Genomic DNA, 17,664 nt, shown 5'->3' on the forward strand with positions numbered 1-17,664 from the left:
GTAGCAATGTGGTGTCATAACTTGGGGTTTGTATACTTAATGTAATTAGATTTAATTTGATTAGCTTCGCAACAATTGGACTTCCTGTTACATCCTGTTATTTAAATATTTAAGTTAGAGTTGATTTATTAACTCTTACTGTGTAAGATGACCCTTATGTCAATAATTCTATATCACGTTAAATAGTCATTGTCTACTCTAAAGTATTATCATCATCCCTCATTTCTCATCTTAATGGCGAACCGACGTGACATGAGACAGCGAGTTATAGCTTTAGTTGAGGCTGGATATGGGGCTAGATCTTCTAGCCGTTTGGTCGGTGTTTCTGGAAGTACAGCCGAGAGGTGGGTTCATCGTTACCAAAATTCAGAGGAGGTCGAAAATCGCCCTATTCCTGGGCGTCCCCGGATTTCTTCATTGGAAGAGGATGCTCTCTTATTCGAGGAAGTTCGACAGGACCCCTTTCGGACTGCTAACGGAATAAGAGCAGCGTCTTACTTTCCCAGTTCTTCACAGACTGTGATCACCAGGTTGAGGAACCGCGGTATTAGGAGCCGGAGGGCTGCGCAAATGGAAATATTGGGGGAAGCACAAGCTGTCGACCGTCTTGCCTTCGTTACTAATCGAGTGGATTTCGATTGGAGAAATGTAATTTTCTCCGACGAAACAACCATCTCGAGTGATTACGAAGGTCCTGTCAGTGTCTATCGTGAGGATGGTCTCCCACATGATCAGCGCTATGTGCAGCGACGTGAAAGATCAGGGCGCTTTAGCATATTGTCATAGTCTAGTATATACAGTCGCGAAGCTCAATACGTAGTAAATATGCAAACATTAGATTGTTGCTCACCACTGGGATCGCTAATATCGCCTCATTACAGGCAATTCAAAATAGTACCGTCACAGTCTATTGTTTCTAGCACCCTCAAAACTCAAGCTTCGTGACTGTATTGTGATATCGTGTTGGGGTGGATGTCTTACGATGGACCTGGCGTTATAGAACGCATCGATGGCCGATTTAATACGGGAACTTACGAGCACATTCTGGAAAATACTCGTATATTCCTTCCGCCCCTAGAACGTTTTCCCGAAGGAACATTGCTGTTCCAACAGGATAATCATCCCGTGCACTATGCCGCAAGCATTCAAAGGTGGTTTCAAAGTAGACCCGAGATCGAAATCATTAATTGGCCTCCGAAGTCATCTGATTTGAATGTCATCAAAAATTTATGGGCGGAATTGAAAAAGAGAAGGATAGCCACCTATGCCCACCGACGCCCTCGAAATCGAGACGAATTGTGGAATCAAGTTGTTGAAACCTGGAAAGATCTCGCCGGGGATTAGAATTTATTCCACAATCTCGTGACATCCATGCCGGACCGACTTAGAGCTGTAATAGAAGCTGATGGCATGTGGACAAGATTTTAAGGTGACAGGTCTCTTTTTGTTTCTTGTGATTTTTGTTTGAGGAAAAATACTCTTAACTTTCAAGTAAGATTAATTTTTTTGACGAGGTTCAGCCCACTTGTAAGACCCAGAAATTGGGCATAAATTATTCATATTTTTCGACAAATTAGACAGTCTAGGAACTCTGAAGAAATTAATTACACCTCAATAAAAATAAGTTTCACCTGGGATCGAACACGAGACGTTTCGGTTAAGCAGTGGAACCGACACGCTACTATATGAGCTACCGAAACAAGACAGTGACAACAGAGTCTAGAATGTAGATCCCATAGCAGGCATTTGCCATTCGGTACAGAGAAGCAATGATAGCTTGTGACCCTAGCTATGTTGTGAAATCGTGGCCTTAAATGGCTGTCTTCTTCGTGATTCTTATTTTGGTCCTTGTCCTTGTTGTGGACGTCACAATTCTTGCTGTATTTCTCATGTTATGTATCATTACGTCGATATCGAGTGAACCGCGCTGTAGAACTTTAACTTCCGACGACCAAGAGTCGTCTCATTCCTTTTAAGGGTAACTGTACATGAACCTGTTGTACTTTTGAACATATTACATTTTATTTTTTCCAGCCTTAATAGATGTGTAGAACAGAAAAAAAAACATACAGGAAACTGTGAAAGAATCTTCAATAATTATTTAAAGCATTTTTTAATTTAAAAAATGTAATTTCTCAAAATTAAAAAAAAATAAAATGTGAAAAATGTTTAAAGGTATAACAGTCTCCCTTAGTCGTAATCGTAGTAGTAGTCTTAGTAGTAGTCGTAATTGTAGTAGTAGTAGTCGTCGTAATCGTAGTAGTAGCAGTAGTAGTAGTAGTAATCGTAGTAGTAGTAGTCGTAATCGTAATAGTAGTAATAGTAGTCGTAGTAGTAGTAGTAGTCGCCGTAATCGTAGTAGCAGTAGCAGTCGTAATCGTAGTAGTTTTAGTAGTAGTAGTAGTAGTAGTCGTCGTAATCGTAGTAGTAGTAGTAGTAGTAGTAGTAATAGTCGTAATCGTAGTAGTAGTAATCGTAATCGTAGTAGTTGTAGTAGTCGTAATCGTAGTAGTTGTAGTAGTCGTAATCGTAGTAGTAGTAGTCGTAATCGTAGTAGTTGTAGTAGTCGTAATCGTAGTACTAGCAGTAGTCGTAATCGTAGTAGATGTAGTAGTCGTAATCGTAGTACTAGCAGTAGTGGTAATCGTAGTAGTGGTAGTAGTAGTCGTAATCGTACCAGTAGTAGTAGTCGTAATCGTAGTATTAGTAGTAGTAGTCGTAACGTAGTAGTAGTAGTAGTCGTCGTAATCGTAGTAGTAATAGCAGTCGTAATCGTAGTAGTAGTAATAGTAGTAGTAATCATAGTAGTAGTAGTAGTCGTAACGTAGTAGTAGCAGTAGTAGTAGTAATAGTAGCAGTAGTAGTAGTAATCGTAGTAGTGGTAGTAGTAGTCGTAATCGTAGCAGTAGTAGTAGTCGTAATCGTAGTAGTACTAGTAGTAGTAGTAGTGGTAGTAGTAGTGGTAGTCGTCGTAATCGTAGTCGTAACGCAGTAGTGGTATTAGTAGTAGTAGTCGTAATCATAGTAGCAGTCGTTGTAATAGTAGTAGTAGTAGCCGTAACGTAGTAATAGTATTAGTAGTAGTAATCGTAGTAGTAGTAGTAGTCGTAATCGTAGTAGTAGTAGTAGTAGTCGTAATCGTAGTAGTAGTAGTCGCCGTAATCGTAGTAGTAGTAGTAGTAGTCGTAATCGTAGTAGTAGTAGGGGAGAGTCGGGTAGTATCGGACATCGGGTAATATCGGACAGTGAGTTTCTTTCATCTACCACACGATGATAGTACCTGATTGACATGGTTACGTTTCTGTGATGTCGCATAGAGAAACGTAACCATGTCATTCAGGTACTACCATATGGTGGTAGATGAAAGAAACGCACTGTCCGATATTACCCGATTCCGATATTACCCGACTCTCCTCTAGTAGTAGTCGTAATCGCAGTAGTAGTAGTCGTAGACGTAGTAGTAGTAGTCGTAGTAGTAGTAGTAGTAGTCGTTGTAGTAGTAGTAGTCGTAATCGTAGTAGTAGTAGTAGTAGTCGTAGTACTAGTAGTCGTAGTCGTAGTAGTAGTATTAGTAGTAATCGTAATCGTAGTATCAGTAGTAGTAGTCGTAATCGTAGTAGTAGTAGCGTAGTCGTAGTCGTAGTAGTAGTAGTCGTAGTAGTAGTCGTAAGTGTAGTAGTAGTAGTCGTCGTAATCGTTGTAGTAGTAGTACTCGTAATCGTAGTAGAAATAGTAGTAGTAGTCGTCGTAATCGTAGTAGTAGTAGTAGTAGCCGTAATCGTAGTAGTAGTAGTATTCGTAGTCGTAGTCGTAGTAGTCGTACGTAGTCGTAGTCGTAGTACTAGTAGTAGTCTTTGCAATCGTAGTAGTAGTCATAGTTGTAGTCGTAGTCGTAGTACTAGTAGCAGTAGAAGAAGCAGTACTGTTGTCACGCCAGAAGGCGGCTGAAGTACTTAGAAGGGGGCGGAGGGGAAACGGTCGCTCATGCGCACCGCGCTGTTCACTGCAATATTCCTGTTTCACAAACATCTACTGCACGTGTCTAAGAATCTTTGCGACTTTGTGAAAATAATAGTGGGGTTTTTACTGTAGTGTTTTATTAGTTTCAACACGACAATTGTTTTCATTATACCACAGATCTTGTATTGCTTTAGTTATCCTTTGCTTTTCGTGTTAATAGTGTTGATAATAATATAGTTAATAGAATTTATGTTATTGTATACTGTTATTTAGGTTTATAGCAGTTTTTTGTTTATTGTAAATATGTCGACAAAGAGGAAACAAGGATTGACAATCTATAGCGAAGAAAGGAATATTATTAGAAGTGCAAAATAATTCTGTGATGAAGAAAAAGAACAACAGTGCCTTTGCATTCCTCTTACGAAAACTACAGCAAAGGTAGAAAAGTACTCTAATCTATCCACAAGAACAATACAGCGTATAAGGAATGAAATGAAAAACTGCGCAGAAGAAAGTGCGTTGTCGACACCTGAGGGAGAAAAAAAATGTAAACGTCCAGACTACCGAAACGCAAATGTAGATGACTTCGACGGGAGATTGACAAAAAAAAGATATAATTGAGAATTTTTATTTGAAAAAGAAAGAGGGCCACCGGCGTAGTTCAGGAGGTAGCGCGTTTGCCTGCTGATCTGCAGTTGTGCTCGGGAGTGAGTTCGATTCCCGTTTACGCTGGGTTGGGTTTTTTCCGAGGTTTTCTCAAGCGGAAGGCGAATGTCAGGTAATCTATGGCGAATCCTTGGTTTCATTTCGCCAAATACCATCTCGCATCATTAATTCAATCGACACTGAAGAAGCTAGTAGTTATTACAGTGTCGTTAAATAACAAGTAAAAAAATAGTACCAAGCTGCAACAAACGTCTACCCTTTTACAAGAGAAAATTGATTTGAAATGAAAGACAACATTAAGACGAATACTGAAGAAAAAGGATTTCAGGTGGAAGAAGTGTGCAGCAAAAAAAATTGAGGAAAACACTGTAAATTAGAATACGTGAAGATATCTACAGCAAATAAGAAAGCTTAGGAAAGTGGAAAAACCGATTTTGTATCTGGACGAAATGCGGATAGATAGGCCTACCAATTTAACGTTTCCCAAGTTCTGGCACGATAAAAATGTTACGGGAGTTTTGATTACCGTGAATGTGTCCAGAACACTCATTGTTGTTCATCAGGATGGGGGCGGTGGGGCTAATGGCTTTGTTGAGAGATTCGAATTAATATACACGGCTGGAACATAAACAGACGATTATCATGGACAGATCATACTCTAGAAATTTTGAAAAATGTGATAATGATAGTCATAGCGACAGCACCGAAGATGCGGAATCTTTTATGTCTGACTCCGTTCCCGTGTAGCCAAGTAAGTGGACGAAGTTTTCAGGTCAGAGTGTAGCGTAAAGTTCCCCCGTCCCGCCTATCTACTCTCCGCGCCAACTCGTAGCGCGAAGACAGTAGCAATAATAGTAGCAGTAGTAGCACACAATGTCTGCAAATTATTCACATGGTTGTACAATGTATTAATACGTATTTTATTTATAATCCTATCTATGAACCTTTTGCTACGATAAATAAAGGAATTCAGATTAATTTAATCTTTTACCAGAGATAATATTATTTGATGATTACATCATTTCTGACTAAATTGACACATAGTGACTGAATATTATTGTAAAAATTTAATTGTCATTGATCAGAATGATACCATCATTCACTTCAACAATGTAGAAGCTAAAATGTCGTCACAAGGCATTGTCTGCCTGTGTATGTGTGTGTGTTTGTGTGTGTGTGTGTGTGTGTGTGTGTGTGCGGGGGGAGAAGGGTTGTAGGAAAGCAATCCACCAGTGGCTATGCAGAGACTTTTTAGAGCCAATTTCAGAAATATCCATTAAATGCACAATCGCCTGCACGATGACTGAACCAGTTTCTAGTATGGGTGTGTGTTGCATCGGAGAAGTGCAGTTAGACCTGCTGTTTCAGTAGAAACTTGAACAAACATTTACCAGTGGTCCAAGGAAATGAATACGAAGAGCAACTGTGGAATAGAGCGTACCAAAATCAATGGTATAAGGTACTGGACAAATAATTATTGAAACAGCATGCTTAAACCCTATTCCATTATCTAATGGCTTAGTTGCCTCATGAGTGATGCCTTATTGGTGTAACATGTGAAATTCAATCCTGTCTTCGGACAGTTGACTGCAACATGCTGTGACGCGACGGTACCCACTCCCGTCCGCGGATCGTAAGAATTGTGAAAAGGAAGTGCCCTTAATTGGAATTAGGGATATCTTGTGGTTACAATCAAGAAACACTAACACCATTAATACCCAGGCATGAAGGCCGCTTTAATTAAAACAGAAACAAAAAACGGAACAAGACTGCCATCAACAACGTTATATAGAGAAAAAGTCATTTTCCTCCAACACCCAGGAGGCGGACAACAATAAATACTACGAGTAAAACATTCCCGTAATTACCATGACAAACACATCAAATGTGGCGTCGGATAATGAAACTGAAATCCGTACATATGAAGTAACTATCGGTCCTCACATGACAGGCAACGGGAACCCAATGTAAAACAGATGGCGTAGGACTAACTACTTGCAATATACCCTGAAAAGTTCCACACGACACACGGCTACAAAATGTTGCAGGTATAACAAGTCGGTGCCGCTGGGTCAAAACACAAATCTAGCTGGACAAAATTAATAACTTATATTCCATCTAACAGATTTTCATGAAATTTTACACAGGAGTTACAGGTAGCACATATTCGAAGGGTTCATAGCTATAGTGGGCCAAGCGCCACTTATTAAAAAAGGAGAAAGCGAAGGTTAAAGTTAAGTGAATACCATAGTTTAATGAAGATTGACATCATATTTAGTTTTAATGTGTATACTTTATGTTACTTGCTATATGTTTCCATTGAATTACGGCAATAACTTCATTTTAACCCTAGTTTTCTACGGTTGTAGTAAATGGCGCTTGGCCCATTATGGTTCTGAATCCTTGATTTATTGTGTACGAATTCTCATTACGTTTGTGTTAAAGGAGCTACCCCTTTATAGGGGATGGTTTTAGACAAAATTAATAACTTTACTGGCTTCTCAAGTTTGAAGACATGCAACTATAGGCGAAATTTAAGCTAGATGAGACATCATCACAATTCGGTAATGATGTGCATAAATTTATGAATAAAGAATTCCCTGCTTGATAACAGCCTCACTTTTCTTACATCTCACAAATGGTCTTTTACTTATGAGGATATGTGAAGGATCGATTGTTTGTAAGGAAAGTGAATGACATGGTGGAGCTAAAGATCAGGATTAAGTAATCAGTGGCTTCTATCATATCCGACATGATTCACAAGACTTTTACCATCTTGATATCTTTCGAGTTGGAGGAAGCGCTCATGGAGAGATTTTTATACAATAGTTCTTTGTGTATATTATTTTAGGGTTGTTATATTCGTCGTAGCAAACAATTTTTTTAATATCGTTATTAATAATAATTTTATTAATAACATAATGTGGTGAATAATTTGTAGACATGGTGTATTTAATTTAATGACGCTTTCACTGTAAAAGTTATTCAGCATCGAAATTTAAATGGGCAAGAAATATAATTATAAATTTTAACTGGAGGTTAGTATGAAGAACAGAGTGATAAATCAACAAGGGCTTCTAGACTCCTGATCCCACTGGCTGAAACAACTAATCAGATGTTAGGGATGTCATTGTGACTTAGTGATGATTATAACAAAGGCCATAATAACGATAATATTCATATGATGAAAATAGGCTAAAAAGAACATAACAACAGCAGAATAAGTTGATGTTGCATATATGGGTAAGTTAATGTTGCTGAAATCAAGAGGAATAAAATTGATGAAGATGAGTATGATTTTAATGCTACTGAAAAAAGGAATATTTTTATGGAACTGAAAAAAGTGGAAAGATTGATGATAATGATGATGATGATGATGATGATCGTGATGATGATGATGATGATGATGATGATGATAAAGAAACTTGATAAATATGACGTTGATGGTTAGGAAATTAGAAGAAAATAATGATGGGTACAAGATGACAGTGAATTAGAGAAAATTATTGAATATGATGATCATCATGAAAGTAGAAGAATTTGCTGAAATAGAAACATTTGATGATGGAGATATTGCTGTTGCCGGGAATGTTTATTATTAATTAATTCATTCATTCATAATATTCTGCCCAAGTACTTCAAACCCAGCATTCTCCAGTCATTCCTATATTCTGCCTTCGTCTTAGTCTCAGTATATGAGCAATACATACCTTAATCTCGTTTATCATCTGATACCTTCTTCTGCCCCGAACTTTTCTCCCGTTCACCATACTTTCAGTGCATCCGTCAGTAGGAAGTGTCTTCTCAGGCAGTGACTCAACCAATTCCTTTTTCTCTTCCTGATCAGTTTCAGTACTATTCTTTCTTTACCCACTCTTACCAACACAGCTTCACTTCTTATTCTGACCGTCCATTTCACATGCTCCATCCTTCTTTATATCCATATTTCAAGTGCTTCTAGTCGCTTCTCTTCACTTCGTCGTAATGTCCATATTTCTGCTACACACAAAGCACTTCACTAGTCTCTTCCTTAGTTATTTTTCCAGAGGTCAGCAGAAGAAGCTCTTTTTCTATTGAAATCTTCCTTTGCAATTGCTATCCTCCTTTTAAATTCTGGCCTCAGCTCATGGTACTGCTTATAGTACACCCAAGTATTTGAAGCTATGTATTTGCTCTACTGCCTCATTTAGAATTCGCACGTTTACATTCTTTACTTTTGTCTTATGACCATGGTCTTCGTCTTGTTGGCATTTATCATCTTATACTGCTCACAGCTGTCATTTAGCACCAATAGCATATCCTTTAGTATCATCTGCTATTCCGCTAATAACGTCATATTATCAGCAAATCTTAAGCATTTTATTCCTCTTCCTCCTACTATTACTCCTCCTATATTCTGAAAACATTTCTTCACTAAATCCTCCAAGTAGGATAGGTGATATATGATATTGATTATGACGATCATGATGATGATGAAAAAAGTTAAAGTTTTTGGTAATTATGTTTGCGATAAATGCAACATTTATAATAAATATGACTTTAATGAAAATGGCTGTGCAGAAGTAAATAATGCGACAATTTGACAGTGAACAAGTAGAAATGGGTTACTCAGAAGGAAACCGACACAATTCTTTTCCAGTACGAATCTTGTTTATAAATATGAATTATGGATTATGAATAATTAGGCTTTCATTTTAATTGTTGATTTTAATAAAATTAAAATTATTTCATGTTGGGCTGGCTTGAGTTTGGTTTCTAAAGCATTTGGTAAAATCCAACTCCGAGAGAGGCCTGTTGTCTTTCAAGAACACTTTTTCTGGGATAGTGACGCTAAAACCTATTTAATTGAAGATTTGCAGTTACATTCTTAACAATTTTGTGATGCGATTATTGGTTTCAATGCTGTCTTTTTCATGATGTGTTCAAAGGGCGATTCTGGAGGTCCGCTGATGGTAGGTAGCGTGCAATGGGGAATCGGCGCGGCCACCTCGGTGAATTGCAGCGGCTTATACCCCATCCAGCTTATTTCAGTGTCGCGTTTCACGAGGTGGATCAAAATCACCATCAGCAGAGATTATTTCAAGAGGAAGAGGACCACTGCTGCGGTGTGATAGAATTTCATGTTTGACTGTTTGCACTTGATTGTAATTCAGCTTACATTCAGTGACATAAAAATAAAATTTACCAGAATTGTAAATTATTTCCACTATAAAACAATACAATTCAATGTGAATATTTTACAATTTCAATGATAATCTGACATAACTACACTTCCGGAAACGAGAAAAAAAGAGTTGTCTATAGGCTTAAACAGCAATGTTCTTATTGTAGGATATGTAACTAGAGATAAATAATGTGTCCGATATAATAAAAATGGACCCTCTACAAGAGAGACAAACGAGACGCTTGCATTCATGTCTTTGCAGAAGCTCAGATAATAAGAAGGATCTTACAGTTTAGATAGAAATTGATATAGGCTATGTAGGGTGTAGGTTTAAATATCGAAATATACTGAAAGTCGGCGAACGTACCTTTTCTACTCCCGATGTTTATTGTCATTATTATTGTCATTATTATTATTATTATTATTATTATTATTATTATTATTACATTATTACCGTAATTATTGGCATTACTATTATTCCTATCAACTGCAAAGAAACAAGCCTGCGATGTTCTTTCAATCAATTTGAAATATTAAACAAAAAAATATTATTGTGAAAGATTGAGTATGAGACCGTATTTTGTATTAATATTGCTTTACTTCACTAAGCTACTGAAAATATGAAAGTTTTTGCCTCTGTGTTGGTCTTATGAATTGAGAATATATTTCGTATAATATGTTTCACTTCAAGGAGTGTTTTTACTCGACAATTTGTATTCCAGCTTAATTGTTGTCTGGGTATGCCAACAGAATTTGCGTAATGGCATAATATGTGGTTGTTCCCAACGAGGGGTGTCCAGAAAGTAAGTTCTTCTGGGGCTGTTTACAGAAAGGAACCACAGTTTCATGGAAAGATGTATTGGAACAGATACAGCAATTGTTGAGTTATTTTTTAAACATATTCGCCACCGGAATTGAGACATTTCTCATACCGTGGGATCAACTTTTGTATCCCTGTGTCGGTCACATACAGCTCTGCGCACAACAGAATGTTCTTCTGCAGAAGTTCCGCTGGGAGGTGTTTCAACATCCACCCTATAGCCTGGATCTCGCTCCGAGCGATTACCATCGATCCTTACACCTCGAGAAATTCTTGTCCAGTCAGCATTTTCACAGTGACAGGGAGGTGCAGACGGCAGTCACACACTGGTTCCGATCCCAGGCGGCAGACTTCTACGACACAGGGATACAACAGTTGATCCCACAGTATGACAAAAGTCTCTATTCCGGTGGAAAATATGTTGAAAAATAGCTCAACAACTGCTTTATCTGTTTCCAATAAATCTTTCCATGAAACTGTGTTTTCTTTCCCTGAACGGCTCGAGAGAAATTTACTTTCTGGAAGCGCGTCGTAGGCCTATATAAGGAATAATATGGAAATTAATGTAAATGAGCAATATTTTAGATGTTGACTTACTTCAAATTGTGACATCTAGCCATAATAATTGGTCATGATTTGTGCCCGGAAGTGTAGTATTTTCTTCTTCTACATATTTTCTTAGAATATGTGGCAGTACCTGAGACTTATGATTGCTAATCAGTATTATTTTCCTTATTTTCCATAATTCCTTGGATCTCATAATTTACGTTATCTAAGGCTAAGTTTTTAAGTAGGTTATTTTACGACGCTTTATCAACAGCTTAGGTTATTTAGCGTCTGAATGAGGTGAAGGTGATAGACTATTGCTTCTAAATGACCACCAATTGAAAGACTTTCTGCACACAGTAGCTGACTACAGTGCAACACTTTGGTTATATTAAAAACTATTAACTTTCAATCTCTCTTAAATAAAAATCTGTAATATACAGTCAAATTCGTACGAACAATTATAATATTTCCGAAAAGTATAAAGGATTGTAACTTCGTATATAAAGTATTTGATTTGTACAAGAAAATAACAACGATACGAGCTAACAATATAATTTGCACTGTGTCGTATTTTTTCAAAGCAGTGATACGATACAAAATCCCATAACACTTGGACCACCTTCAATTTTAAATTCTTCCACAAACTTACCATCCTTTGCTACTATAAAGGCTGTAGGCCTAACTGAGTTTTGCAGATTCTGAAGGATTATAGAGAAGACAAAAACGGACACATTTTCATTACACACATATGATGTGGGGCGTCATTTTTTAACAAAATCTACAATTTGTGAACTTACAACTATCACAACAAAAAATGCAGTTCATTACTGCAGTCAAATTCTCGTAGGCCTAGTGTTTAGCACATTACATTTACATTCCATCTTCCTGGTGATCTGTCACAAAAGCTGTTGAACTGGAAACACTTAAAATAATCCAGGCTTCACGCATCATGTTTTGACACCACTTCCAGAAGTGTTTGTGATACATAAACGAAAAACCGAAAAAGTAATGCACTCAACTCTCTAAATTGTAATATATTTGAGCTAATACACAACGTTTGTCACGTTTACCAGTGCAATTCCACGAAGTGTTGCTTTCAGTAGGAAGATAACGTTTAAAGCTTTGATTTTTCTGAACCGACGCATGCGATGTGCGAGGTGAGAGACTAATCCGGACTACAGGAGAGATAGTGAGTGGTTTCTATAACTGCGAGATGCGAGGTCTGCGCACCTCGCGGCCATAGAAACCACTATCTCTCATGTAGTCCGAATTAGTGCAAGGCGGGCCTCGCACCTCGCACGTCGCATGCGTCGGTTCAGAAAAACCAAGGCTTTAAGTTCTGATGTCTCTGTCCCTTGCAAGAGGGAAAGAGATTGGTTCTGTGGAACGAGAGGGAAGATGGCACCAGATTCACCTGCTTAATACAGTTATATTACCGGTTGTTCTGTATGGTTGTGAAACTTGGACTCTCACTCTGAGAGAGGAACATAGGTTCAGGGTGTTTGAGAATAAGGTGCTTAGGAAAATATTTGGGGCTAAGCGGGATGAAGTTACAGGAGAATGGAGAAAGTTACACAACACAGAACTGCACGCAATGTATTCTTCACCTGACATAATTAGGAACATTAAATCCAGACGTTTGAGATGGGCAGGGCATGTAGCACGTATGGGCGAATCCAGAAATGCATATAGAGTGTTAGTTGAGAGACTGGAGGGAAAAAGACCTTTAGGGAGGCCGAGACGTAGATGGGAGGATAATATTAAAATGGATTTGAGGGAGGTGGGGTATGATGATAGAGACTGGATTAATCTTGCACAGGATAGGGACCGCTGGCGGGCTTATGTGAGGGCGGCAATGAACCTTCGGGTTCCTTAAAAGCCATTTGTAAGTAAGTAATACAACTACACATGGAAAAAAATTTAATTTAATCAGATTCATCCGAAGAAGTGACTGTCGCCGTATTATCATTACATCACTCGTATCTTAGTATGACTTTAGTAATTTTATTCATATCAGTTATTATTCTATTACACCCAGAACTTTACCATTTTTTGCGCAATAATCTGTCTCGAGTTTTACATAATACATAATATTACAGAATCCATCCCAGCCAACTGCGGTAAATTTATGTCCCTAAATTTTCTCCAAACGACTTTTTTTGTGGAGGTGAATTTAAAAAGAATCGTCTACCAGGTCTGTCCAACGACAAGGGAAGTCGTGGAAGGAAGGATTAGAGCAGTCTGTGTCTCTTTCAATAGGGCTAAAGTCCTCCGAGGAACTCAGGTCGTCAGAAAGAGATCACAACGATGTTTATCACAGGGTGGTGGACATTTTGAGCACATATGTAGAATGATGTGAGAATGGGTATTCCCACTATCACAATAAATAAGATACTGTATTTACAATTTTGTTGTTTTGTTTCTTTGATTGTTAATATAGAATAAAATTTAGATAATAAGTTTTTCTTAGAGTTGTTTATTTTTAAGAATACTAGCCAAAGATAGTCGACACGACCCAATTTCAGTAAATCTACTGACATGAGCCTGTCGCATTTAAGCTCACTTAAATGCCATCGACCTGGCCCGGGATCGAACCCGCAACCTTGGGCATAGAAGGCCAGCGCTATACCAACTCGCCAACCAGGTCGACACGGCGACGGGTTCCTCGACAGGATCGTCACGGGCGATGAGACTTGAATTTCGCACTTCACCCCGGAAACCAAGCAGCAGTCAATGAATTGGCGGCATAGTGGATCTCCGGTCAGGACGAAATTCAAACAGACGCTGTCGGTACGGAAAGTGATATGCACGGTGTTTTGGGACAGGAAGGGGATTCTGCTCATTGACTTCCTTCCAAGAGGTGAAACAGTGAACGCTAACCGTTACTGTGAAACACTGCGAAAATTGCGACGTGCCATTCAAAACAAGAGGCGTGGAATGCTTACTGCAGGTGTTGTGCTCCTCCATGACAATGCTCGTCCACATACGGCTCGGCGCACAGCAGCTGTTTTGACGGAATTTGGCTGGGAGGTGTTTGATCAACCACCCTACAGTCCTGATCTTGCTCCCAGCGATTTTCACGTTTTCTTGCACCTCAAGAAATTCCTGTCCTCCGGTGAGCGTTTTGGCAACAACGAAGAGCTGAAGACGTCTATCACACGCTGGTTCCATTCACTGCTCCTCAGTCACGACAGAGGGATACAAAAGTTGATCCCACGATACGACAAGTGTTTCAATTCTGACGGTGACTATGTTGAAAAATAGCTGAAACATTGCTGTACCTGTTGCCAATAAATGTTTACCTGAAAGGGTGCGTTCTTTTTTTTTAATAGGGAAACTTACTTTCTGGATGCGCCTCGTAATTTTGAAAGGGAAAAGTTGCGGTTGGTAAATAACAGGGACATATGCTATGTAGGTTACAGACAATTTGTTTACTGGATTAATTCTTAGAAATTCCTCGGAAAAGGAAACAGAAAAGCCATACCTTCATGTGTAATAAAAGAAATTCGTTGGGAATACCCCGACCCTGATAATGAGTATTACAGAAACTTTCAAAGTGCTGATAGAATGGAAATTACGTATATTGATTAATCAGAAATTGTTTTTAATTTAAAAAATTCACCACAATTTATTATATTTTGCAAGCAACACTCAGAACATTAAATAAAGTCTTAACTATTACATTTTTTTTTTATCCTACCAATGTGTTTCTTCCTTTTATAAGGTTTTAATAACTTTATCTACAATAAACATATTGTTGGTCATTTATAATTGTTTCAATGTTGGTGATAACTCGATCAAGAAAAAAAAAGTAATCAATTTCAAAAACCTATTATAACCTGCATTTTGTTTTAATTCAAAGCTTTAACTGATAAATTTGTATCAATATAGGCCTACACATCGAAAATTTTATTGGATATTGGACAAAAGTTGACCAGAGTGAGTAAACATTCGCACACAATAAAAAATATAACACTCTTGTCCATTTTTAAATTGTTATATTTCGGTAAAACCGCTTCTCCTATAGAGTCAGTGCACTCGTCACTACTGCTACAAGTCGTTTCACAGAAGGACATATCCTTATCATTTACTTCCTCACTTTCAGACGCTTCATAGTTTGAAATACCTCTGAAAATTTCACCCTCCAGCTCACATTACACACCTAATTCATTGCAATTTGTATATATATTTAAATTAACATCAGAGTCTAGTATATACTGTCACGAAGCTTGAGTTGATGAGGTTGCTAGGAAAAATAAACTGTGCAGGTACTATTCCGCATTGTCTGTAATGAGGCGATAGTAGCGACCCTAGTGGTTAGCAACTATCTATGGATGCATATTTATTACATATTGAACTTCGTGACTGTATATACTAGACTGTGTTAACATCATCACTTGTTTGTTCTTGGATATCACTGGTTTCTACTTCCTCGTACACTGTCTCACAAAGTTCGCTGTATGAACTTGTAAATGACTAGTCTATTGCTTGTTTTATGATCTCCTTCCATACATATGCACCAGTCTTTCACTGACTTTGATGACGTCCGTTAATTTCACCCGGTTTCAATTTTAAAGAAGGAATTTCACTTTTTTCAACCGGTCTACTTATTTTGATACGCAGAAGTTAATTTCTAAGCCGGGATGTAATTTCAAAATATTCTGGAGTGTCTGTTCAGAACAAACGACGGAATTCTGGGTGGGTTCGAAATTACGCCGATTTATTCAATTCTCCTACGCTGTGAAACTAATCGGTGATCTTTGGCGATTAGGATATACATGAATACTTATTCCAAGATCTATGTTTGTAGTATTTGAACACCCAAAAACACAACAATGAGGCATTTCCGATAGAACAGCACACAAACTTATATACAAAATAATAAGATACTAGTTGTTTCACCGTACGAAACGCTAGTGAGTGAAGCTCTAAGGAAGAATCGCAGTGAACTACTCGTACCTGGAGTTGTGACGTCACGACTACAGCGGGTGTATCATTATACACGCAGTTTTGAGAGAACGGAGAAACTTGCAGTTTTCACTGTTACATCGTCGGCTTAGAGTGTAAACCTGCTAACCGCCAAAAAGAAAATGTTACAAGAGAAGCAAAAAACCAGGTTTAAATTAACTCTGAAACTTCAGGACCAAATCCAAAGTACAGGTGGCATTTGCCTCTGTAGTTTGGATTTGGTCCTAAGTTTCAACCTTTATTGTCAGTACCACTTTATTTTTAAGTTGACAGGACCTTTGATAATGAAAGTAAATGAAGTTGGTCAATGATAAAACGTTTTAGATTAATGAATTTCATAATGCAATTTGCATTTCATAGCATATTACTCACTGTAAAATATGGAAGATGAGCTCTTGAAAGCGGTACTATCTTTAGAAATCCTCTTAAGGGGATAAAATAAACCTGTGAACACATACATAGAGTAAAATAACCCTGTCCCTAATAGAATGTCCAATGAAAAAGTGTCTATTATTTCTCCCTCAAGTTGAATTTAGACACTAAATAATCTCTGAAGTTGAAAGTATAGTTAGATTATACTGTATTACCATCGTTACTATTAATCATGGATATACACTGAACGTAAAGCTATATTAACAGTTCACACTGAACAAAATGGATTAATTTAATTTTATGTTTGCAACAGAAAATGCTGGATAACTTTCGCGCTGGACCCTGGAGTCATTTCGCAGATACTATCACCTTCATTTCACTCAGACGCTAGGTAACAATCGCAATTCACAAAAAAAAAAAATCAATTAAAGAAAAACAGCTTATAATCGACCTCGCTGGGATATGTCTGATGCATGTGATACCAATTCCAGCAACGATCAGTAAGGTATCTTGCGTGATTTTTGCGCAAAAAGAATGGGCGTTGTGATGAATAAGAATGATGTCTTTAAGCATTCTTCAACGTCTTCTGAACCTTATGCCTTCTTTCGATGTTCATCTCAAAAGCGTGTTATGTAATAATGTTCTACACTTATTTTTCATTATTCTAAGGGAAAATAAATCGATTAATATCGGTCTTCCACGTCCCCAAATACCATGGGCATTACGATTACTTTTTATCAGAAACTTTTTTAATGGCGACGAATATAATATTTCTATTGCTTTCAAGCAATCTTTTTATCAGGAATTTACTGGCATGCCAGAATCTCATTGTTTGTCCTAATCTCATCCAAGAACTCGTCACCCTCTTGCTTGTAGCACTGGAGATGTTGGGAACAGAGTTATAGACTCGTCTTGTTATCTTGTCTTCAGCCACAGTCTTCTCGCACCTGATTTAAAAAAAAATTAGACGTTGCTAAATGATTTTTCCGGTGCTATTTCTTATTTACAGTATTTTTCCAATTCACAGATAATTCATAGGTTTTCTACTGCTAGTTGTTAACAGAACTAAAAGACGGTAATGGAAAAATTAAAGTTTATGTAATAGACTGATTCCGACTAAAGTTATGACGAGGAGAAAATATTATTTTAATCCAAGGAAGAAATA

The 17,664-nt window shown here is 37.8% G+C and overlaps 1 protein-coding gene across 2 annotated transcripts in view; it reads left to right on the plus strand.

The window, feature by feature from the left end:
* The window catches only part of LOC138713448 (trypsin alpha-like), a 41,146-nt gene extending 31,061 nt beyond the window's left edge, over positions 1-10,085 (plus strand). Inside the window, exon 6 of one of the 2 annotated variants that reach the window (XM_069845558.1) lies at positions 9,555-10,085. In XM_069845558.1, coding sequence (XP_069701659.1) covers positions 9,555-9,737 — 183 coding nt within the window. In that variant the 3' untranslated portion in view covers positions 9,738-10,085. The remainder of the gene's footprint in view (positions 1-9,554) is intronic. The other variant, XM_069845557.1, reaches the window with a different exon arrangement.
* The last annotated feature ends 7,579 nt before the right edge of the window (positions 10,086-17,664 follow it).

Source organism: Periplaneta americana, chromosome 14, assembly GCF_040183065.1.
Source record: "Periplaneta americana isolate PAMFEO1 chromosome 14, P.americana_PAMFEO1_priV1, whole genome shotgun sequence".
In the NCBI taxonomy this organism is placed as follows: domain Eukaryota; kingdom Metazoa; phylum Arthropoda; class Insecta; order Blattodea; family Blattidae; genus Periplaneta; species Periplaneta americana.